Source organism: Chelonoidis abingdonii, chromosome 3, assembly GCF_003597395.2.
Source record: "Chelonoidis abingdonii isolate Lonesome George chromosome 3, CheloAbing_2.0, whole genome shotgun sequence".
In the NCBI taxonomy this organism is placed as follows: domain Eukaryota; kingdom Metazoa; phylum Chordata; order Testudines; family Testudinidae; genus Chelonoidis; species Chelonoidis abingdonii.
Window position 1 is genome coordinate 86,075,886 of NC_133771.1, and position 25,949 is coordinate 86,101,834.

The following is a 25,949-nucleotide window of genomic DNA, read 5'->3' on the forward strand; positions in this document are numbered from 1 at the left end:
CAAGATTCTAAAATGAATTGTGTATTCTCCTGCAGTAGCTAGAAGTGTTTATTTTTAATCACTAAAATTATAGGGCCAGAACCTAAACTGATGGAAATCTGTGTAATTCCATAGACTTAATTCGGCATCTCAGTGATATGCCTGTTAAACCACTCGGATTAAAGCTGAAAATGTTTCTATCACAAATGTAAGAAGACCCATATTACAAATTCTGTTTGTCAACACTTAACTGCCTAGATTTTTGCTGTCTGTTTAGAATAACAATTTAAAAATATCATAAATAAGAATTGCATTTGTCATACATGATCAGTCTTAACTATAACAACTAAATCTCATTGTTTTTGTATTATTTAAAATGCAAAATCTGACCACAGTAACACTTTGAAAATTGTCCACAACATTTATTTTTTCTAGTGTTTTTTTTAAAGTTGTATTAGGAATGATGCTTCTAGCACTGTAGTAATCTGCAATGTTTTATCATTCCACAGTTATTGAAAAATAATAGGAAAAAACCTGTGAAGAAAGTAGCATTTCATTTAACCCTTTTGAAGCATTGTGCCGTTATACAGAACAAGTAGTCTTTTGTACTTGAAGTTGATTTGAGCTGTGAAAGGCAACACCTGAATATCTCACAAGACTAAATAATTATGGCTGATTGTGTTTTTCAGGTATAGGTCACAGGAAATTCACTTAGGGTAGAATATATACAAAGCTAAGAAATATGCAGATTTTCTGTTGTAAGATGGTGTAAAAATTATTTACAGTTAATACTTGCATAAAGGTTAGAAAGGTTGATGAAGTGATATTTAGTTTTGCTTAACTATTCACTGCATGTCAGACTGTAATTATGACTGATTCATGAAACTGTCTTAGAAACGAACCATCTTTATTAAAATGCTGATCAAGATAAGAGCTGACAGTAATAAAGAATAGAACATTTTAGTCTTGTTGCTTTTGAATGATTGCTAATTACCCCAGAGGTCATGTATAGTGCTTGGGAGGATTCATTGACATTATTTCTTTTAAGTCTACTGTTTCAACAACATCTGAACATGAAGACGAAAACTGAGTGCATATCAAACAAGACTTTGACCAAGTTTTTTATGCCACTAAATACCTGACGATTTCTCTTTCCTGTTTTTGTTGTAAATTTAAGTTCTTAGGAGTCTAGAGCGCAGAGTATTAAAAGTGCTGCAAATGTAGTGTATTCATTTAACAGGGCTAACCTTAAGCATAAGCAAAGCAAGCAACCGTTGCTTCTCAGGGTCCTGCATCCCATACATGTTGTGTAACTCATGGCTTGGTTCTAGCTCCTTCTTCAGAAGCGGTCCAGGAAGGAAACCAACATACTGCCAGTATACCTTCTCTCTCTCTCTCTCTCTCTCTCTCTCTCTCTCAACAGGACAAGGGATGGAGTTAGCTTATGGTCCATTTTTCCCCACCTAACTTCAAACAGCTGGAGGGGAGGGGGTCTTATAAATCATGAATCCTGCTTTACTAACTTTAAATCCTGAAATAAGATGGTGATTGGCATTAGCTGAAAATTTCAAGACCATCCATTGTAACTAGTCTAATGTTAATCATATATGACGGCTCAGAAAACAAATGTGTTCATTAAACATACTATCTGCCTACTTAAGAAAGAATTATTGTTTTACTATTGCTATGAACCATTTGGAATGATTTCCATTACAGTGATGTTTTTCAGAAGGAAAAGTATCTGTTAGCCTTCTCCTAATATCCCAGTTAAGAATTTTAAAACCCCCAAATAAAACTCTTTTTTCTAATTAGATACTGTGTATGGGTCAATTAATGAAAATACTAAGGAAACCAGAAAAGATAACAGACATTGTCCAAGAAAAGTAAAGCTACCGTATTCTGTAATAGTGATGGAAGAAACCCACAATATGTTTATGCATTCCATCATAAGGGAGAGTGTTTTTTATCCCTTGGTGGGGGTAGGTGGGGAGGAGAATGATTACTAATGAAAAATCTTATTGTTGCATAATTTGATAGGAGGAAGGATTTTCAGTCTTCATGAATAGCCAGGGAAGTCTAAATCAGTTGTGCAGTCTTGTTATTGTTGGATACTTGTTTGGATGTCATGTAATGTAAAGGAGTTAGCTAGAGAGGATGTACTTGAAAAGGGAAGATTGAAGTCTAAAACAGTAGTTGTTGATCCTTTCATTCAGAAAGTTGTGTTGGAGTTGCGCTTCTCAGGCTCAGCCTTGCCCTTGGTTATAAATAGTAGGTGTTCATATAGATTTCTTTTTAAAATTCATTAGTGGTATATGTATGTGTAAGTGTAATAGCTGATTATATAGCATTATGAATCTGAGAATAGGAGTAAGATCTTAATCTTAGCTCACTTCAGTAGTATGAAGCAGTTCTTGCCATCAGATGTATTTGTCAAAGCAGGTTTCTGCAAAGTTAATTGTATGGAATATTATCCTCTAATGGTGCTGTAAAAGAGAGTGCACTCTCTCCATACAACTGCATCCTAGTGGAATAGTAGCTTGTAGTGGTACAGAAAAAGTGATTGCCATGAAACAAAATACCATGGTTTCATATTAGTTGACTTGAAATTTAGACTATAACTCTGGTTATTTTACACAATAGGAGGAACAATACCAGGTTCTTCAAAACATTTCTTTTTTCTTTATTTCCAGTTTCTTATGATTCCTCATTTTTGTGTACTCACAATTTAGGACATATTGCAGTAGTTCAGAACAGTGATGGTAACTTATACTCTTTAGCCCTTGTGCTGCAAGCACATATACATGTGCTTCACCTTATACATGTAATTAGTCTAGTTGAAGCTTAAACTTAAGCATGTGCATAAATTTTGCAAGATTGGGACCTTAGGGTATGTACTTTGCCATCCTTGCTGGTTAACAGTAATAATAAAAAATATATATCTCCGATATAGGACTTTTCATCAGTAGATCTCAAAACGCTTTACAAAGATGATGTCATTATTTCTGTAATCTCTTGTTTAAAACCGCCCTTACAGTTTTATTTTTTTGCATAGGTTCATGAAGGTGTGTTTTTCTATGAAGCTAATAGTTGTGTGCACATGTGCATGTGTATATATCAGCTCAATATTTAAAAATCCCTTTATCTGTCACATATTTCACTACATATAGGTAAAAATAAAAACAAAAAAGCTGAGCTTTGGAGCTGTGCTCCGGCTCCGCTCCAGCTCCAGACAAAAACCTGCAGCTGAACTACTCTGCGCTCCAGCTCCGGGCTCCACTCCAAAGCCCTGCAAAAAAGCATCTTCAGCTCTGGCAATCTCATATTGCCATACACATGCATTATTTAATAAAATATTAAATCACAGATTACAGTTCACTAAATATTCTATACAAAATATTTCATCTACATCTACACAATTCTGCACAATTTATACAAGATAGCAATGTAATTTCTTCTCTATCTATACGTCACAGGTGCTTTTATTTGAGTTTTTTGAAAATAAAATAGCTACCTGTATTGGATGGTTTAGACACAACAAATCCTGCATCTTGGCAGGGGATTAGACTAGATTACCTTTGTCATCCCTTCTAACCTGCTGATTCTATGATTCTAACAAGAATTATGTAGAACAGATAGATCGTGCACCACAAGATCCTGAATATACAGTCAATTTATATATGTATGCATTTTTGCTCTTAAAAAGTTAAGTGGCTTTGGGAGAGAATGTTGATTGGATTACTGTAGTAATTGGAGATAGGATTGGTCTACAACAGTGGTTCTCAAACTAGGGTCGCCACTTGTTCAGGGAAAGCCCCTGGCGGGCCGGGCCAATTTGTTTACCTGCATGTCTACAAGTTCGGCCGATCACAGCTGCCAGTGGCCATGGTTCACCACTGCAGGCCAATGGGGGAAGCAGGAAGCAGGGGCCAGTACATCCCTCGGCCCACGCCGCTTCCTGCAGCTCCCATTGGCCTGGAGCAGTGAACCGCGGCCACTGGGAGCTGCGACTGGCTGAACCTGCAGATGTGGCAACTAAACAAACCAGCTCGGTCTGTCAGGGGCTTTCCCTGAACAAGTGGCGGCCCTAATTTGAGAACCACTGGTCTACAAGACATTAATAGCTGATGCATTTCAAAATTTAAACAACTTGATGCTATGTAATTTAAGAAACACTGTAGCGTTCAAAAATTTTCATAGAAAACATATAATGCAGCATATCCATTCATGTTGGGTTGGGGGCTTTTGTGCTTAAGTATGTAGTTGAGGTTTTCATTAATCATTCTTTAGTTCATTTAAAATGTCAGAGTGACTAGATATCTGTAATCCATAGCTGGTAACATATTCTTATGTTAGTGTTTTAACATGTAACTGCACGTCTGTCAAACAATAGATTATCTTCCTCATAAACAATGTACTAATCTAATAATTTGTCTTACGTTGTTTTAAAAGTGACATTTTAAAACTCATTTTCTACCCTACAGGCATATGTATGCTATACAATAACTTGCCCATATGAATCTGTTTTGATAATAAGTGCAACATACAACACTTTCGTGAACATGGTCAGAGTTAAAAGTTGCTATGCTTTGTTTTTTAAATTGTGAGTATTTATTGAAGTTACTCTTAAATTTTGAAAAAGAACCTAAAGTCAGGCATTCCTTATTTTTAATGGTTGTGTTTTGATGAATAGAGTCCAGGAACCTTAACAACACATTCATGCCATTATTTGTTTGGCTTTCCCTCTGTTTTGGAAAAAAAATGGTTTTGTTAATTTTGCTTGAAATGTGCATAGTATTTTTTTAAAATGTTAACATTTTATTGTGAGGTGTTTTAGTGTGAGTGGCTGATGTAAAACTGTCAGTATGTGTATGGTGCTGCTATACTGGTAAGAGAGACGAGATCTGAAACCAGTTGTATGTAGATCAGTAATGGGAGAGTTTGTGAAACCAGCTGTGTATATAGTCCATGTAGTCTATGTGCAGCCAGCTACAGTTGTATAGTCTTGGCACTTTAATAAGGAGAGAGTTGATGTAAAACCAGTTCTGTGGACATAGCCCATATGTAACGGTAAAGGGAGAGTGAACCTGAATCCTGCTGCACAGTGTAGACTAGATATTACAGTAAGGGGAGATTTGACCTGAAACCTGGTGCACATGTATATTTTGGCATAGTGGTAATATAGGATAGCTGATATAAAACTAGCATTCAAATAATTCCTTTATTGTTGATGAAGTCTCTTGCAGTTCATCCTACTTGATATTGTAGACATTAAGATGTATAAGTATGGATAGTTGAGTGGTTTAAGTTTTAACAATTCTAAAGTAGAATAAATGTTAAAATCTAGAGAAAATTTTAAAAAAAGTAACTTTTAAATGCTTCTAGATTTTGGCTTGTTCAATGGAATGTACTTAATAATAAGAATATAGCAGTAGAAATATAATACCGACCACCTGACCAGGATGGTGATAGTGTCTACGAAATACTCAGGGAGATTAGGGAGGCTATAAACATAACAACTCAATAATAGTGGGAGATTTCAACTATCCCCATATTGACTATATACATGTCACCTCAGGATGGGATGCAGATAAAGTTTCTTGACACCTTAAATATACTGCTTCTTGGAGCAGCTAGTCCTAGAACCCACGAGAGGCAATTCTTGATTTAGTTCTTAGTGGAGCACAGACTCTCATTCAAGCAGTGAATATAGCTGCACTGCTTGGTAGTAGTGACCATAATATAATTAAATTTAACATCCCTGTGGCGGGGAAAACACCACAGCAGCCCAACACTGTAGCATTTAATTTCAGAAAGAGAGACCACACAAAAATGAGGAAGTTAGTTAAACAGAAATTAAAAGGTACAGCGCCAAATGTGAAATCACTGCAAGCTGCATGGAAACTTTTTAAAAACACCATAATAGAGGCTCAAGTTAAATGTATACCCCAATTAAAAAAACATAATAAGAGAACCAAAAAAGTGCCACCATGGCTAAACAACAAAGTAAAAGAAGCAGTGAGAGACAAAAAAGCATCCTTTAAAAAGTGGAAGTTAAATCCTAGTGAGGAAACTAGAAAGGAGCATAAACCCTGGCAGATGAAGTTTAAAAATATAATTAGGAAGGCCAAAAAAGAATTTGAAGAACAGCTAGCCAAAGACTCAAAAAGTAATGGAAAAAAATGTTTTAAGCACATCAGAAGCAGGAAACCTATTAAACAACTAGTGGGGCCACTGGAAGATCGAGATGCTAAAGGAGCACTCAAGGACAATAAGGCCATTGCAGAGAAACTAAATGAATTCTTTGCATAGGTCTTCATGACTGAGGATGTGAGAGAGATTCCAAGCCATTCTTTTTAGGTGACAAATCTGAGGAACTGTCCCAGATTGAGGTGACTTTAGAGTAGTATTGGAACAAATTGGTAAATGAAATAGTAATAAGTCACCAGGACCAGATGATATTCACCCAAGAGTTCTGAAGGAACTCAAACGTGAACTTGCAGAGCTACTAACTAGTTTGTAACCTATCATTTAAATCAGCTTCTGTTCCAAATTACTGGAGGATAGCTAATGTGACACCAATTTTTAAAAGGGACTCCAGAGGAAACCCTGGCAATTGCAGGCCGGTAAGCCTGATTTCAGTAACAGGCAAACTGGTTGAAACTATAATGAAGAAAAAAATTGTCAGACACATAGATGAACAAAATTTATTGGGGAAGAGTCAACATAGTTATTGTAAAGGGAAATCTTGCCTCACCAATCTATTAGAATTCTTTGAGGGGTCAACAGGCATGTGGACAAGGGGGATCCAGTGGATACTGTAGCTCCTCACTTAAAGTCTTCCCGGTTAATGTTGTTTCGTTGTCACATTGCTGATCAATTGGGGAACATGCTCGTTTAAAGTTGTGCAATGCTCCCTTCTAACATCATTTGACAGCTGCCTGCTTTGTCCACTGCTTGCAGGAAGAGCATCCCATTGCAGGTAGCTGGTTGGGGCTTGTAACCAGGGTGGACCGGCAGCCCTGCATCAGCTGCCCCATCAGATCCCCACTCCCCTAAGTTCCCTGTGCTGCAGCCACCCAGCAGGCTATCAGTTGCAGGCTATCAATTGCTAGGAGTTCAGCTGTCCCTCCCCTCCCTGCCATGTGCTGCTCCTGCCCTCTACCTTGGAGCTGCTCCCAGAGATTCCTGCTTGATGTGCAGGGGAAGAAGAGGGGGGCTAATGTCAGGGTGTCCCCCTGCCCCCCTGCTCCTGGACCCCTCTTACCCCTTCTCCATATAGAGCAGGGAGGGAACACAGACAGAGAGAGACATAGCAGCTGCTGCCCCAAGCTCTCTATCTCAACTTCCTAATCCACTTAAAAAGACAGCGCACTTGAGAATGAGCCAGCTTACTTAAAGGGGCAATGTGCATCTCTCTCTCTCCCCCACACACACAAGGTGTGTGTCTGTCTCTGTCTGCTATGCTGTCTCCCCACCCTCATGTTTGTGCTGCCTTGCGTGAGAGGCTACATTAACAACAATGTGTTAACCCTTGAGGGCTCAGCTGAGTGCTAGTTCATCATTTAGCAGTAAGGCATTCCCTGGGAAATATCCCTCCCTCTTCCACCCTCTAACTTCATGACCTCAACCAAGCTTCACAATCACCATAACTGTGAACAGTATTAAATTTTTTGTTTAAAACGTATATTGTGTGTACATCTCTATAATATATAGGTTTTTGTCTGGTGAAAAAAATTTCCCTGGAACCTAACCCCTCCCCCCATTTACATTAATTCTTATGGGGAAATTGGATTCACTTAACATCATTTCGCTTAAAGTTGCATTTTTCATGAACATAACTACAGCGTTAAGCAAGGAGTTACTGTATAGTGTACTTAGATTTTCAGAAAGCCTTTTACAGGATCCCTCACCAAAGGTTCTTAAGCAAAGTAAGCTGTGATGGGATAAGAGGGAAGGTACTCTCATGGATAGGTAACTGGTTAAAACAGGGGTTCTCAAACTGGGGGTCGTGAGGTTATTGCTGGGGGGTCACAGGCTGTCAGCCTCCACCCTAAACCCTGCTTGCTTCCTGCATTTATAATTGTGTTAAATATATTTAAAAATGTGTTTAATTTACCAGTGGGGTCACACTCAGAGGTTTGCTGTGTGAAAGGGATCGACAGTAAAAAAGTATGAGACCCACTGGATTAAAAGATAGGAAACAAAGGGTAGAAATAAATGGTCAGTTTTCAGAATGGAGAGAGGTAAATAGTGGTGTCCCCCAGGGATCTGTAATGGGACCAATCCTATTCAACATGTTCATAAATGATCTGGAAAAAGGGGTAAACAGTGAGTTGGCAAAATTTGCAGATGATAGAAAACTACTCAAGATAGTTAAGTCCCAAGCAGGCTGCAAAGAGCTGCGAACGGATCTCACGACACTGCGTGACTGGGCAGCAAAATGGCAGATGAAATTCAGTGTTGATAAATGCAAAGTAATGCACATTGGAAGACATAATCCCAACTATACATATAAAATGATGGAGTCCAAATTAAGTTTTATCACTCAAGAAAGAGATCTTGGAGTCATTGTGGATAGTTCTCTGAAAACATCCACTCAGTGTGCAGTGGCAGTCAAAAAAGTGAACAGAATGTTGAGAATCATTAAGAAAGGGATAGAAAATAAGACAGAAAATATATTGCCTCTGTATAAATCCATGCTGCGCCCACATCTTGAATATTGCATGCAGATGTGGTCGCCTCATCTCAAAAAAGATGTATTGAAATTGGAAAAGTTTCAGAAAAGGGCAACAAAAATGATTAGGGATATGGAACAGCTTCCATATGAGGAGTGATTAATAAGACTGGGACTTTTCAGCTTGGAAAAGAGACAACTAAAAGGGGACATGATAAAGGTCTATAAAATCATGACTGGTCTGGAGAAAGTAAATAAGGAAGTGTTATTTACTCCTTCTCATAACACAAGAACTGGGAGTCACCAAATGAATTTAATAGGTTTAAAATGAATAAAAGGAAGTATTTTTTCACACAATGCACAGTCAACCTGTGGAACTCCTTGCAAGAGTCTGTTGTGAAGGCCAAGACTATAACAAGGTTCAAAAAAGAACTAGATAAATTCACGGAGGATAGGTCCATCAATGGCTATTAGCCAGGATGGACAGGGATGGTGTCCCTAGCCTCTGTTTGCTAGAAGCTGGGAATGGGCAACAGGGGATGGATCGCTTGATGATTACCTGTTCTGTTCATTCCCTCTGGGGCACCTGGCATTGGCCATCTTCAGAAGACAAGATACTGGGCTGGATAGACCTTTGATCTGACCCACTACGGCCATTCTTATATTCTTAATACCTGTGCAAAATTTAATCTGGATCCCTTCAATAAGTAGATAAAGCAGGGATAAGGCCCCAGTTTGACTAGTTTTCTGCATGGTCTTACTATGACTAAATCTTGCCATGCCCTCCCCCTCACCATCAACAGAGGGTCTGTTGATCAGACCAGTAGGACTGAGGCACAAGTGGGGATGCAGGAACTGGTCACTTATTCTCGGGTCCTGCATCTCCTGTTAGCCAGGCTTTGGAGACTGGGTGTGCTGATTGGCCCTTATCCTCTCCTCCAACCTCCCCAGCATATTTAAACTCTGCCTGGGCTTTTGAAGAGCCTCTAGTCCCATTTAGTTGCCCCTGTCTTCCTTTTAGTTGTTGTGTAAGAGTTGTGTTTTTCAGGATTTGGCTGGCCTGTTTTAGGATCAAGAAGTAGGTTTTCCCATTGGATCAGACTGTCCGAGATCTGGTGGAGATTTTTGCCTATCTCACATTGTTGTGGGGGCATGATTGGGTTGAATGGAATAGATTTTGAATGTTTGATATTAGAAATAGTAAAACTGTTTAGCTTGTTGCAACTTGTGGTTGATGTCCAGTGTGGATAAAAGCTGAAAAAACCTAACTCCCAGAAGCAAATGACTAGGGGATCACTGGTGGACCTACAGGAGAAGAGAAGACCTGAAGTCTTCATGGCTTGAGGTCCCTCCTTGATATCCTCCTCCCACCTCCCATGTGGATGGAGGATGAGAGGATTGAGAAGTGATCTGAGTTTTAGGAGCCCTGTAACCATGCACTGGACTAGTTAAATGTCTGATACATGAGAACAGAGGTGGACATGGAGCACCTCTCCCCAGTGTTAATTTAATAAAGTTGCAGCCTGCTGCTTAAATCCATCCCTGTGTCTGTAGTTCATTTGCCTGCGTATCCTGATCAGTCTGGCCTTTCCTGTCTATTTGCTCAGTCAAAAGTCTTGTTCTCATGAGTCCTCATTTTATGTTGTGATGCTACCACTTCCTCCTTTCTGATCTTGACTAAGGCAACCTCATTCTCCTCAAATGTAGATAAATGTGTCTGTTAAAATAAATTTTCTGGCTTGTCACTCTGACCACATCATCTCAGCTGTTATCTGATTTAGTAACCTCATGATTTTGACTCTTGACTTTACTACCCATCAATCAGCTGCTCAAACACCTCCATGCTTTCTCTCATGGTGACCCTTGTACCTGGGGAAAACTCCCTAATAAAATCCATACAACTACTATTACATCATCATCCTTCAAGTCCAAGCTTAAGACTCTCCTCTGCTGTGGAGCCTACAAAATCTTACCTGCTGACAATGGCTAGGCAGACAATGAACTACAATTGCCCCTCTGTTCTTCTTTCTTTTCCCTGCTGCTTTACTCCCTACTGCACCCCCATATAAATAAAAGCGTCAATACATGTAACTAACGATGCTGGGCCAGTTCTTCAAACTCATTTGTTTGTATATTCTGTACCCATCCTCTATACTTTGTCTGTTTGTATCTTTAGAGGATACATCATCCAGGACAGAATTTTCTCTTCTGTTTGTATAGTACCCAGTACAATTGAGTCCCAATCCCAAATAGGGTCTTCGGGTACAAGCATAATATAAATATTTACTACTAATAATATACCTGTTTTGGTTTCATATATGTTACTGTGACTTAGGGGAATTGTATTTGGGAGACTGCCAGGTTAATGCATAAACTTTATTTGACCTTCATTTGAGCTTCTTACAAATCTTTGTCTCTCTATGTACCAGGCTCTTGTGCTATATATTAGTATCATGACAACATTTAAAAACTGCCTTGTACCAAACATGAATGCAATAGCTAATAAATAATACAAGTGTTTAAAGGAAGGAATATTTATTTTATAAGATTTATTTAACAAAACATTTTACAAATGTGAAGCAAGAGGAAGACTAAGGACAGGGTAGGCCCATTACTCAATGAGGCAGGGAAAGACAATAACAGAAAACACAGCTGTGGCCAAAATGTTAAGCCTTTTTTGTTTATTTTCACCAAAAATGTTAGCAGTGATTGGAGGTTAATATAGTGAACATAAATGTAGATGGGGTAGGATCTGAAGCTAAAATAAATAAAGAATAAGTCGAGAATTACTTAGACAAGTTAGATGTCTTTAAGTTGGCAGGGCCTGATGAAATACATCCTAGAATACTTAAAGAACTGGTTGAAAAGATCTTTGAGCCAATAGTGATTATCACTGAGAACTTGTGGAGAACTGGACTGATCCCAGGTGACTGGAAAAGGGCAAATACAGTACCTATTTATGAAAGGGAGAATAAGGATAACACAGGGAATTAGAGATCTGTCGGCTTAACTTGGGCATCCGGAAAGAGAATGGAGCAATTAATCAATCAGTTGTAAGCACCTAGAAGAAAATAATGTGATAAGTAATAGTTAACATAGATTTGTCAAGAACAAATCATGTGAAACCAACCTAATATTGTTCTTTGACAAGATGATAAGCCTTGTGGATAGAAGGGAAGAAGTAGATGTGATATATCTCGACTTCGTATCAAAAATCTTACTATCTGACATGACCTGCTCAGAATCAAACTGGGGAAATATAGCCTTGACAAGCCTACTATAAGGAGAATTCACAACTGGTGGGAAAAGTGTACTCCGAGAGTAGTTATCAGTGGTTCACAGTCAAGCTTGAAGGGCATATCAAATGGGGTCCCGGAGAAATCTATCCTGTGTACATTTCTATTCAGTGTCTTCATAAATGATTTGGATAATGGCGTAGAGAGTACATTTTTGAAGTTTACAGACAATACAAAGCTGGGCAGGGTTGCCAGGGCTTTGGAGGACATGATTAGAATTCAAAATTCTGGACAAACTGGAGAAATGGTCTGAAATAAATAGGATGAAATTCAATAAGGACAAATACAAAGTACTCCACTTAGGAAGGAATAATCAATTGCACCGAATACAAAATGGGAGATGACTGCATGAGGAGGAGTACTGCAGAAAAGGATTTGGGGATTATAGTGGACTACAAACTAAATATAAGTAAAAAATGTAATGCTGTCACAAAAAAAGCGAACATCATTCTGGGATGTATTTGCAGGAGTGTTCAAAGCAAGACATGAGAAGTAATTCTTCCATTCTAGTCAGCACTTATAAGGTCTTAACTGGAATACTGTGTCCAGTTTTGGGCACACCACTTCAGGAAAGATGTGGACAACCTGGAGAAAGTCCAGGGGAGAGCAACAAAAAATATTAAAAGTCTAGTCTATTAAAATATGACCTATGAGGAAAGATTGGGGAAGGGAGGGATTGGATTGTTTTGTGTGGAGAAGAGCAGGCTGAGAGGGACATAAAAGGCTGTTATAAAGAGGAAGGCGACGAATTGTTCTCCTTTACCACTGAGGACAGGATAAGAAGTAATGGGCTTAAATTACAGCAAGGAAGATTGAGGTTAGACATTAGGAAAAACTTCCTAACTGTAAGGGTAGTTAAGCATTGGAACAGGTTACCTAGAGAGGTTGTGGAATCTCCATCATAGAACAGGTTAGACAAACAGCTGTTGGACAAGCTCTAGACTATACTTAGTCCTTGCTCATTGCAGGGGACTGGACTCCATGACTTACCAAGGTCCCTTCCAGTCCTACATTTCTGTGATGACTTATACAGCCATTGTGCATTTAATAACTTTTAACAGTAGCATTAGAGCTATTCAAAGTGTAAAATCCACCCCATTGGCAGTTGTAAGTTTTATGGCCTCTTCTTTAGTGCTGTCTACCCCCACTTGAGCTTTGAGGCTTCACATTTTTTCCTTCCAGAATCAGAAGCTTTTACTCTCACTTATATGGTAATGAGTACATGATAACTCTCTATTTTTAACTTACTAATTGCATTTTCAGACTATAATTGTATTTGTCCTTTGTATACATAAGTACATAAACCAGTTCAAAATAAATTGTAAGGCTGATTAATGTTATGCATTTGAATTGAATGGGGTAAGAAGTCAACAGTCCTTAAATACCTTCATTGCACAGAGAAATTACTGGAAACCCTAGGTAGCAGCACAAGGCCTGAGTAGGCTAACTCTAGGTTTGACCCTAAGTTTTTATTTAGGGACAAAGATAAGAGAAGTCTAGCACAAGCAGATGAAATCTGAAAGTTTAAAGCTCCATTTTAAAAATGTAAACCAATAGTCAGGATTGTGGCTTTAACAATTAAGGACTAACAATCTGAGGACTCCAGTTAAAGTTCTTTTGCTGCTGATTAGGATTTCTTGGTAGTGATTAGTGAGTATGAGAATGCAATCACATTTGTAGGGTTTAATCAGTCCGGAGATGGAGAAGTTAGTTATCCAAAGAGAGAGAAATTAAAACCTATAGTTCATATTAGTCTTTTTTTAAATGCTAATAAAATATTAAGTTTAAAAGGCTGGGAAGTCTATGACAATGCATCAAAAAACATGTAGAGCGGGGGTCGGCAATCTTTCAGAAGTGCTGTGCCGAATCTTCATTTATTCACTCTAATTTAAGGTTTTGCGTGCCAGTAATACATTTTAACGTTTTTAGAAGGTCTCTTTCTATAGGTCTATAATATATAACTGAACTATTGTTGTATGTAAACTAAATAAGGTTTTTAAAATGTTTAAGAAGCTTCATTTAAAATTAAATTAAAATGCAGAGTCCCCCGGACCAGTGGCCAGGACCCGGGCAGTGTGAGTGCCACTGAAAATCAGCTCGCGTGCCGCCTTCAGCACACGTGCCATAGGTTGCCTACCCCGATGTAGAGTTTGTAAAATTTTACTATCATTTTTTCCAGTTCCCAAATTTATAAATAAAGCTTTATGGGCATCTATAAGGGGGAGAAAAGGACATTTTTCTAGACCGGCCACAATACATTTATATACATTTTTATAATGTTCACTATTTGTACTTGTAAACAGTGCACATCTTTTCATTTTCATACAATCACATACTTATTGCCCTTCCATAATTTTTACCTTTTTTATATATGTCAATCTTCATCTTTTATAAATCTCAAATGTTGAAAACCCTCTATTCTGAATTTATACAATATTTATAGTGCATATTTTCATTATTTTTATAATACATATCAGTTACATTTCCTAATACTTAACACTTACAGCATTTCCCCTAACAGAGCTCTTTGCAAACATTAACTGTAACCTCACAACACTCTTGTTAGGTAGGTAATTTAATGTTATTCCTAATTTACAAATATGGAAACAAAACTTGGAATTTGTTAAACTTCTCCAACAGTGGCCGTGTCTACATTAGAGAAACCTGGAATGAAAATCTCTTTAGTATCATTTGCATATCTTGGAGGAGGGAAGGAAATAGCTCTCCTCCTGTCCCCCCACCCCACATCAGTGCATGACTTTCCACCACCATTGGAATTTGTCTTGCTTTGAGGTAAGTTAACCACCTTGTGGTCCCCCACTATACTGTCTTCACCAGTACAGTGCTAGTGTGGATGGGAAGCACTGGTATAATAGCCCAGTTGTGTGAGCAGTCTTACTGCTACCAACACACAGGGCATCAGTCACTGCTTTAAGTGTTCTGTCTCATCTGTATTCTGCGCTCTACTGCACAGGGGGCAAGTTTGTGCAAAAATACAGAACACATCAGAGCTCATTTGTGTGCTACTTTTGCCAGCATCAGTTTTTTCCATATTTACTATCCAATGATCCACTCCTTTTTTATTATTTATTATTTGTATTATTAACTTGTTTGGTGGTAGCACCTAGATGCCCCACTGTGCTAGGTAGGTACTATACATGCAAACATAAGGAAAAAATGGTTTCTGCCCTAAAGATCTTAGAATCTAATTAACAGCAATCCTGTTTCAGAGAAAGGTTTCCTATGAGCATGTTGCCAGCTAGATTGTAAACTCTTTAGTGCAAGGGCCATCTTTTTGTTATTTGTATACAATGCCTAGCAAAATGGGCCTTGGGGCCTCCTTGAGCTACCTCAGTTTTAAAAAGAAGAGGATAAGTCAGTGGCAGACATGCAGACACTGGGGACCACAGAGAAAGATAAGGCCATTTTGTTGCACCTGAACTCTTTTGGGAACACGATCATCTACGACCAGCTGTGGAAGCACCTTGCTGAGTATAGCATCACTCTGGTAAGCAGTGGCAGCATGAGACTGACTTTAAGGTCCAATTCAATTAATTTTGGGACAATAATAAGCATGCCTGGGCCAGGGATACAAAGAGCACTATGAAACAGGACTATGATTGAATATTCTAGTTACTCTGCTTTGAAGATGAAAAAACCAGGACTATTAGAAAGGCAGAGTAGATTTAAGCAGGACAACAAAGAACTTATGATGAACTATATCTGCCATGACAGGGAAACAAGGTGTGAGCACCAGCCATTCCAAAGAGAAGTATTTAATAAATACCAAAAGGCTTCTAAAGAGGAAGACATTATGTCTGTTCCAGTAACTGATCCTTAGGGTACGTCTACACTGCACGATTATTTCGAATTAGCTTAAACCGATATTACAAAACAGATCTAATAAAATCGGTTTAGCGCGTCCACAGTGGGATCCCGAAATCGATTGTTTGCGTCCATGGTCCAAAGCTACCATCGATTTCAGGAGCGGTGCACTGTGGGTAGCTGTTCCTCAGCTATCCCATAGTTCCCACTTCCGTGTTGAGAGCACAGTGCCTGATGGGGCAGAAAACACTGCCCCGGGTGGTGCTGGGTACAGCCTCACCCCTCCCTTTGTGAAGGCAGCAGACAACCCTTTGGCGCCTTTTTCGCGGAGTGCATTGAGCAAACGCCATAGCACAGCAATCTTTCCCTTTTTTTTTTCACGTGGTGGTGGGGGGAAATAAACTGAGGAGCTGTTCCCTGAACCACGCCAGACACTGTGTTTGAACCTACAGACATTGGGAGCTCAGCCAAGAATGCAAATAATTTTCAGAGACTGCTGTGGACTGTGGGATAGCTGGAGTCCTCAGTACCCCCTCCCTCCCTTCATGAGCGTCCATTTGAGTCTCTGGCTTCCCGTTACGCTTGTCACACAGCGCTGTGTATCCTGGAGTTTTTTATTCAAACGCTTTGGCATTTCGTGTTCTGTAACGGAGCTGGATACAACAGATTTGTCTCCCCATACAGCGATCAGACCTAGTATCTCCCGTACGGTCTATGCTGGAGCTCTTTTTCGATTTCAAACTGCATCGCCAGCCGTGCTGATCAGAGCTCCACGCTGGGCAAGCAGGAAATGTAATTCAAAAGTTCGCGGGGCTTTTCCTGTTTACCTGCCCGCTGCATCCGAGTTCAGATTGCTGTCCAGAGCGGTCAGTGCTGCACTCTGGGATGCCGCCCGGAGGCCAATAACGTCGATTTCCGTCCACATGAACCCTAATCCGAGTTATCACTATCGAATTTAGCGCTACTCCTCTCGTTTGGGAGGAGTTCCGAAATCGATTTAAGGAGCCATTTAACTCGATATTAATGACGACGTCGTGTGAACGGATACAGCGTTAAATCGGTATATCGGCCATTAAACCGATTTAAAGTCGCAGTGTAGACCTGGCCTTAGACCTGTGTTTGTACCAATTGCTCAGTATAATACAATGCTCCATATTGGACTGCTCCTGCGCTCCAATCTCCCTCAATCCATTCTGTGGTTCTCCACCCCTGCACGCAAGCAGGACAAAGAAAATGGAAACCCACAAGGTGTATATTTCCTGTCCCTGAAATGTACATATTCTGTTGCCCTTCTGGTTAAAGTTACCCTAGTTCAATATTGCAGCTAGTCTGCATGTTTGTGTTTCTAATACAGATATTTTTCAGAATAGATTTTGTGTGATCCTATACCAATCATTTTATATTTAATATCAATATAGCAATTCACTTCTTCACCTTTTCACTTCTAAAAAGATTTCTAACCTATGAACAAAAGGAGGCGATGCAGACATACAGCAAAAGAGTTAACCAACCACAAATAGAGCAACTTTGTGGCTGTTATTGATAATATTTATATTCACAATTCTCAGTTCCATAAACTCTTTCACTATACAGATTAAATCATTGGGATGATTAAAACAAACTCATGTCTTCTTCACAATGGTAAACTCCCCATCAGCCAAACAGGCTATGAATTATAGTAGCAACAAATGCTAACATACTTCTGCCAACCTCAGTAGTGTTGCCCCTTTTTGACCCATGCAGTATTCAAATTTTGGGGCCCTGTGGGTGCTCCAGATGGGAATAGAAGTAGGTGATAGGTATTTTTATAATGCAGGGGTTTTTTTATTTACAAAGAATGTACAAAGTCCTGTGTCTCTGAATGCAGAAGGAATCTCATAGCAGGAAACAGCTTCTTTTATTCAAGAGCATTCTTTTCAGCCTGCACCCTGACACAAAAAACTCTTCCAAAGTCAGCCATCATGTTTTCAGCTCCTCCTTCAGGCTGTCTTTTAGTTTTCTAGGTGTTCTCTCCCCACCTCTGCCACCCACCTGCACACATCTGATCATAATACCCAGACAAACCTAGTGCTAGTTTCTGGACAGACTCTGTTAGGCTTTGTTTTAGATGTGGGCCCTTATCTGCCTTCAATGGGGAATTCATTCACACGTCAGTTTGAAGGAGGTTTAAACGCAACCCATAAGGTTTCACCCTGCTCATAACAGTAGTCTCCATAATCGGTCCCCATTCCTCACCAGCAAAGTGAAAGTATGCAGAGCATCTTCCTTAGCGAATAGAACCATTGGTAGTTGCACTAGTGAGATACACCATTGTAAGTACCTACAGTGCAGAGTTACCAAACTAGCTGTGGTGTTTCAGGTGCACTTTGCCCCTTAGCCATACTGCAACTATTCTGTACCATTGCAGTTGCGCTACCCTCTGGGTACCTATCCCACAACTCCCTGAAGTAGTGGAGGATTTTGAAAAGTCTTCTAAAAGCCCAAAGGGATTGTGGGAAATGAGATCCAACTCCCCTAATCTCCTGCAAAATCCAAGAAACCCACATAATTTCCAGAGAAAAGAAACCAGTGAAAAGCATTATCAGAGACCCAAAACTGATGTAGGTGACCTCAGAGCACTGATAACTCTTGCCAAAATTTGTTTCTCTGGCTGACAAAGAAAATTACATTTTGTTTGATCCATTTCTGTTAAACTAGAACGCTCTAGTGAGTGAAATGCTAAGTAGGGCTTTCTGACAAAGAAAAGCAGAATACACCAGCCTTGCTGTTAAATTCTGGGGCTCTGCTACTTTGCCTTGCCTACTAGTAGATACAGATGATGCTAAGGGGAAGTTCAAACATCCCTTACTTGCTTGTTCATGCTGCTGCCTATCTGCGAAGCATATTTTTTCCAATTACAATGTTACTCTGTTTTTTATTTTTGTGGCCATTTAATCTGTTAGGTTTGTTGCTGTTTTGGTTTTGGGGGGCTGTTTTGGTTTTTGTTTTCCTTCCCAGGCATTTTTAATAATTCTTTTTCCTAGGATTTTGTGCTTTTAAGTTAGCCTTTTCACTTTTTTCCTTTACTCTAATGCCTTCTAAAAGGAGAAAGAAGACTAAATCAAAATATACAGCTGACCCATTTAGATCAGGGGTAGGCAACCTATGGCACACATACCGAAGACGGCACGCAAGCTGATTTTTAGTGGCACTCATACTGCCCGGGTCCTGACCACTGGTCTGGGGGGCTCTGCATTTTAATTTAATTTTAAATGAAGCTTCTTAAACATTTAAAAAACCTTATTTACTTTACATACAACGATAGTTTAGTTATATATTATAGACTTCTAGAAAAAGACCTTCTAAAAACATTCAAATGTATTACCAGCACGCAAAACCTTAAATTAAAGTGAATAAATGAAGACTCGGCACACCACTTCTGAAAGGTTGCCGACCCCTGGTTTAGATCTACAGAATCTTCAGCAATGTCCAAGGAAAAATTTAAGTGATATGAAGACTCCCTATCATCACATTCCCCTCCTGTGAACTTTTTTTTTAAAATCAGTAATTCCTAGGAAAGCAGCACAAAAAGAGACCATGTTCCTAGATTAATAGTGAAGGTAGTTCTAAGGTTTCCTTAACCTATTCTTTCTTCAATCTAGTCATTATAGACTAGATTTGACACTTGTGAATTGTATTAGTTAACTGCTTAAAGTAAAATAATTTTGATCAATGGTCAGACCTAGTTGAACAGTCATAGACAAACTTTGATGAAAAGGTTCTCAAAAAGAAAGTATGAAATCTTTAACAAGAGTGTTAAAGATAATCTATTAATACAGAGGAAAGCTGAGATCCACTACAATTCCATGGAGTTTGGTACTGTATGGATTTGTGGAATTCAGGGTGATCTTAATAGTGTTCCACTGCCTGAAAAAAAATTCTGCTTTATTGTTTCAGTTATCTTGTTGATTCAGGTTTATCTATCCAAATGTTTCCTTTAAAGACCTTTCTTCTCTTGAGGCTCCTGTTGTGGTTGCAGGTTGTACAGTGCCCAAATGTGTTTTAGGCACTTAGCAAAAAAACTCAAAAAACTCAATCCCCTCATCCCCAGAGACCTGGTCCCTGACAAAGGGTGAAATGCTGGCCTCACTGAAGTTAATGGGGTGGGGGTGGGGGGTTGCTATTGAATTCCATGGGGCCAGGATTTCACCAAAAGAGTATACAACCTGGTACTGTTGGTTCTATGCTTTCTGCTTGAATAGTTATTATGACAATAGATTCAGTGAGCGATCATGAATATATTATGGTTCAAGTATGAAAATGGAAAGGTTATAATAGTTTATTAAAAATAAAAATATATGTTCCTTATTATGAGTTACATCAGTTGGGCATGAAGAAAATAATTCGTCTAGGGAGAGCATTTTAATCTTTGTGTTCTGTGCTTCAGTCTTTTTCCCAACAAAACTTAAATTAGTTGATGATTTTAAAAACTGTATTTCTTTTACAGTCAAGTTAAAGAATTTTTATAATCTTGGTTGCACTAAAAAAATATAAAGATTGCTACAAATTAGAAGTAGTTGTAGGGTATGTCTTTGTTTCCAGAGTATGATTGACTGTGTTGTGTTTGTATGGTTTTAGTATTCTAGGTTTATTTTTATAACCTGCATTCCCTAATGGCAGAACTGAGGAAAGTAATCATGCTATCTTTTGTTTCTGTAGAAATACTGCAGCACAATCCAACTTGATTCTGGAATAGATTATAGGAAACGGGTTCTTCCTGCAGCAGGGAAACTTTACTACCTGTAAGTTGTGGGATTTTTGCTGCTCCCCCCTTTTTTTTTCTTAATAGCCAATAACTTCTCACTCAGTGGGAGAGGGAAAATGTATAATACAATTAGCAGTGTGTGACTTTTTTTTTCTTTCTTTGCCTTCTGATCCATTTTGTATTGCGGACTGCCTTCCATTATGCCATAATGTTAACTTCATTAGACTACATTTTCAGTTTCTACACTAGCTTCATTTATAATGTGCAACTGAATCAAAACTAATTAGATTTTTGGGGAGGTGTGGTGTTTGGAGAACTGAAGTGACAGATGGTTAGAAAGTAATGAATATCCTCTTGTAGGAGGGTGTACAATTCACTTATAATAGAAGAACGTCCGTATTGTATTAAAGTAATTAAGTATTTATAGAAATCTTCTGACAAGGATTCATTTAATGTTGGGTGTTCCTATTTGTGGGTATAAAAAAAGTCTTATTTTGACAGATGATCTGTTTGTATTTACCATGATGAATTTACTTTAGCATTTGCTCTGTATTTGAACATGATAAAAATATTTAAATGATACACAGTACACCCATAAGTACAAGTGGATGCATCTGCCTGACAGAAACATCTTCTCTGTGAGTTAAAATGTTGGAACACCTTTGCATCATAGACTTTTGTCTTTGCCAACTTGCTTTTAAGGCAAGTCTATCATTAGGTCAATGGCAGCCAGAGTGGTACAGACAAATTTATTTGTAATATCTTCTTGCCTGTGGTGTAATTACAATGTAGCAGCAAAGTATGTTTCCAGTAACAAAGGTTTATGAGAACCTTCAGGGGCTTCAGCCTGGGAGACAGACCTCTTGAAATTAAATATCCCTTCACCACATAATAAAATTAAAGAGTTACAGTTGTTTCTCTAGATATAGAAAGAACTAGTTAGTAAACTACAACAGTGAAATTACTCTTGAGTATGCATTTTATTAAAAAACATTGTAGTGGAAGAGAATTTAAATACTAGTACGTTTTTCCTTTTTTTCTAAATACATGGAGTTGGACTGCTTTTCTTTATTACTGGAATTATTAAATCAAAATTGTACTTATTTAAGCTTTAATCCTTCAAAGATTTAGGCACCTTTTAACTTTATCCCTGTGAGTAGTCTCACTGACTTCAGTGTGCATGTGTAAATCTTTGCAGGATCTGGGCCTTATACTTAATGAACAAACATTTGTGAATCCATAATGGTGCTGTACTGTACCCTATTGGAGCCCAGAAGGCAAAATCCAGCTTTTATTCAAAGGCTGTGACTGTGGATCTGGCATACTTAGCCTCTGTGGGAAGGAGTTTGTAAGCAAGTTGCCAAATACCACCTGGAGAAAGTGAAATCATGCTCCAGGCAACTGTCCAGTTCCAGTTCTTTTACTCAGGGCTTTTCTATATTCACTTAGAAATACAGACTGTAAACAGTCATAATCACCCAGCAGAGTTTCATTCTAACCCTTGTCCCCAGGTCTTCACAGCCTCTCCCCACCCCCTCCCCATATGATCCTTGCTTCCTGCACCTATTTCCCTCTCAAGTCTTTTGTCCAAGAGGCACGTGGGGCCCTGACACTGAATCTGTTTTGTTTGCTTCCGCACCTAAGAGGCAGAAAGGTTTATGTGGTTTGCTGTAAGCCAAACGTTTAAGACCAAGCATGTGACCTGCAATTACAGCTCCCAGTTTAAAGGACCATAACTGGCACATACACATCTGCCCCAAAGCTTAATGCCCCATACATTGTGCTGTGTGATACTAGTTTCAAAATTTATGACCAGTGAAGTGATAGTAATGGAGACTGAAGGTAGTCCCATCCAGCTTTCTGTCACTAAAACAATACTGGTTGCCTCCTAAGCGCACAAGATAGTGCAGTCATTTTAAAATTGTGGGTTGCGACCCAGTACTGGGTTGCAGAATGTAAGGCACTGGTTGGCTCTGGTCAGCACCATCGACCAGGCCATTAAAAGTCACATTGATGGTGCTGCCCGGCTAAGGCAGGCTAGTCCCTACCTGTTCAGCCACCGCGCTGCGCCCCGGAAGCAGCCAATAGCAGGTCCGGCTCCTAGGCGGGGGGGCGGCCACTGGACTTCATGCGCTGCCCCCACCCTGAGCACTGGCTTCACACTCCCATTTTCTAGGAAATGGCCAATAGGAGCTAGGGGGCAGTGCCTGCAGGCAAAAGCTGCATGGAACTGCTAGCACACCTCTGCCTAGGAGCTGGACCTGCTGCTGGTCGGTTCTGGGGCAAAACACGGTCCACGGTGCTAGGATAGGCAGGAAGCCTGCCTCTGCACCACTGACCAGGAGCTGCCCGAGGTAAACCTGTGCCCCAACCCCATCCCCCAATCCTCTGCCCCAGCCCTGAGCCCCTCCAAACCCAGAGCCCTTTCCTGCACCTCAAATCCCTCTGCGCCAGCCCAGTTCCTGCACCCAGAGCCCTGACCCCCTCCCACACACCAATCCCCTGCCTCAGCCCAGAGTCCCCTCTCACACCCTGAACCCCTCATTCCTCGCCCCACCCTGCAGCCCTCACCCCTGCACTCCAACCCTCTGCCCCGGCCCTGAGCCCCTCCTACACCCCAAGCCCCTCATCCCCAGCTCCGTTGAGTCGCAGGCATCAACAATTTTCTTCAGCTGGGTCACCAGAAAAAAAGTTTGAAAACCACTGAGATAGTGTAATGTGAAGCAAAAAAAAATAGTAGAATCCTTGCAACTCCAACAGAGGGATGCCTCCCTTTCCCACCATCTCCACAGGATACACCTTTCCATTTCATGCACGAGGACCTTCAGTCTGTGCAGAGCCAGCATCAACATTTTTTGTCAGATCTCTGAAATATTTTGCTGCCAACTCTCCCATGCTCCTCCTTCTGGCCACCACCCGTCCCCCCCCATTGACTGATTCTTGTCCACCATGCTCTCACCCTGCTGTCTATTAATAAGTATGATTAGCATAACTTTAATTTTGATAAATAAACAGGGTATGTGTGTGTCCTGAAAAATGGAAAGGTCTTGTGCTTAGAATGGAGGTCAAATTTTTGTGAGGGGAGCAGGAGGAAACGTAGTAGTAATCTTCCAAGCTCTTCTTACAAAATAAGTACCACTCATTTGAAATACCAGAATAAGACACCACCCTCAGTAGTAGTATCATCCTACTGAATACTAGAAGCTTCCTTTTTTTTCTTTTAATAAGGGGAGTGGCTGTGTCTTCTAATTATTAATGGGGAGCGGCTGTGTCTTCTAATGGTACAGACATTTGGAGTTGAGGGACCTTCTTATGCAAGAAGAGGGATACTATAAAGAAAGATCAGGTTTACCATTCTGTAATTTACAAAACGTGCAGAGCTGCAATTCCTTTTCAAGGTTTCACATAGAAAAATGTGACTTAAGTGCTACCTGAAAACATTTTAAAAGTTAAATAGTGACTAGTGTACCACTGAAAGCTTCATACATCACATAGATGATGAATATTGATTTAATAATTTTATATCAACCATAGAAACAATTTAATATTAAAATATTTTCTACAATTTAGGGCTGTTGATTAATCACAGTTAACTCACACAATTAACTCAAAAAAAGTAATCGCGATTAAAAATATTAATCACGATTAATCACAGTTGTAATCACACTGTTAAACAGTTTCTCCTCCCTTGGTTTTCACACCTCAACTACTAGAACAGGGCTTCATCTTCCCTGATTGAACTAACTTCGTTATCTCTAGCTTGCTTCTTGTTTGCATATATATACCTCCCCCTGGAAATTTCCACTACATGCATCCGACGAAGTGGGTATTCAGCCATGAAAGCTCATGCTCCAAAACGTCTGTTAGTCTATAAGGTGCCACAGGATTCTTTGCTGCTTTTACAGATCCAGACTAACACAGCTACCACTCTATACTTGAACACATGCAAGGCACTGCATTTAGCCGTATGGATGGAAATCCATCAACCTGTCATGAAGAAACTGCACAAATACAGACAGATATCATCTTCCGTTTCCAAATGCAAACAGATGGACATCATACCAAATGGACTATAAAGGGTAAAAAAACCACTGACTACATACTACATACGAGAATAAACACATGAGAGTTTGCCCAATAACTCTTCTTCTGTATTATTTTTTCTCTTTTTTCTTTTTCAGTAAGTCTTCTTTTCTTTTTTTTTTTTCAGAGAGAACTGAGGAACAACTGATTCAAAACATCCTATAAGTCAGCAACACATCAAGAGCTCTTCCACTGGAGACCTTACCTCATTCATAACTCGCAACTATTTCCCCCACACAAAGGACTCACTAAAATGAACACGAAAGAGATCTACAATTACTACTTCACCTCTCTACAAAGGTGAGGGAACTGTAAGGCTGTCCTTAAAAAACTTCCATCTGCCCACATCGGGGCACCACGGTGGCCCCCTCCACCAACACCCCCGTGGTACCTCCTAAACCCATCCAGCAATAATCGTCATCTATCCTAACCCACACAGCCAGAAGAGTCTGTCCTACCTTTGAGGTCTTTTTTCCGCCCTCCTCACCCACCAACACTGATCAGTTACTGCGGCGATCTGTAAGCCTACTTTCGCCTGTCTCCAGACTTCAACAGATACTTCTTCGGACAACATGAAGCGACTCCACTGTACACAGTACCCTGCCAATCAACACACAAGAAAAGAACTCCACATGGACTCTCCTGAGGCGAAATACCGACCAGTCTGGACTATTACATTGAATGCTTCCGCCGACTCTGCCAGGCAGAATATGTGGAACAACATCGCTTGCCATAAACTAAAGTCGTGCAGAAACGCAATTGCATCCAACAGCCTCAGAAACCACCCTGAACATTGAACCAAGGTCGATAACGGAGTGCCTGTTGTCATATGAACAGTCTGTCTCCAAAAGGAGGCATGCCAGACAACTCTCCAAATACCAAATTCTAGCAGGCCAACTTCCCTCAGATCCCATCTGAGGAATACACAAGAAACTGCACACATTACTAGACACTCCCACTCTAACACCGCAACAAATCAACATATCCTTAAGCCCCGCCCAGGGTATTCTATCTACCTACCCAAGATCACAAACCCGAAAGTCCTGGCACACCCCATTCATCATCGCATTGGCACCTCAGAACTGAACAGCTTCTGGATAGTAGACTCTCCTACTCGAACCCTATGCACCAGCACTCCCAGCTAATCTCCGGACCACCACTGATTTCCTAAGAAACTACCATGCCAATTGGTGACCCTTCCAGAAAACCCATCCAGCCCACATGGACTGTAGCAGGCTCTCTGCACACAAACATCCCACCGCAGATGGATACAAAGCTTGTCTGGAACAGATATCCCTGATGATCTGCCACAGTAAACTGGCTCGAAGCTCTCCGTGCTTTATGCTAT

The 25,949-nt window shown here is 39.9% G+C and overlaps 1 protein-coding gene across 4 annotated transcripts in view; it reads left to right on the forward strand.

The window, feature by feature from the left end:
• The window catches only part of AFG1L (AFG1 like ATPase), a 151,550-nt gene that overhangs the window by 91,701 nt on the left and 33,900 nt on the right, over window positions 1–25,949 (forward strand). For all 4 annotated transcript variants that reach the window (XM_075063874.1, XM_075063875.1, XM_075063876.1 and 1 more), the window contains one exon: window positions 20,473–20,555. In XM_075063874.1, coding sequence (XP_074919975.1) covers window positions 20,473–20,555 — 83 coding nt within the window. The remainder of the gene's footprint in view (window positions 1–20,472; window positions 20,556–25,949) is intronic.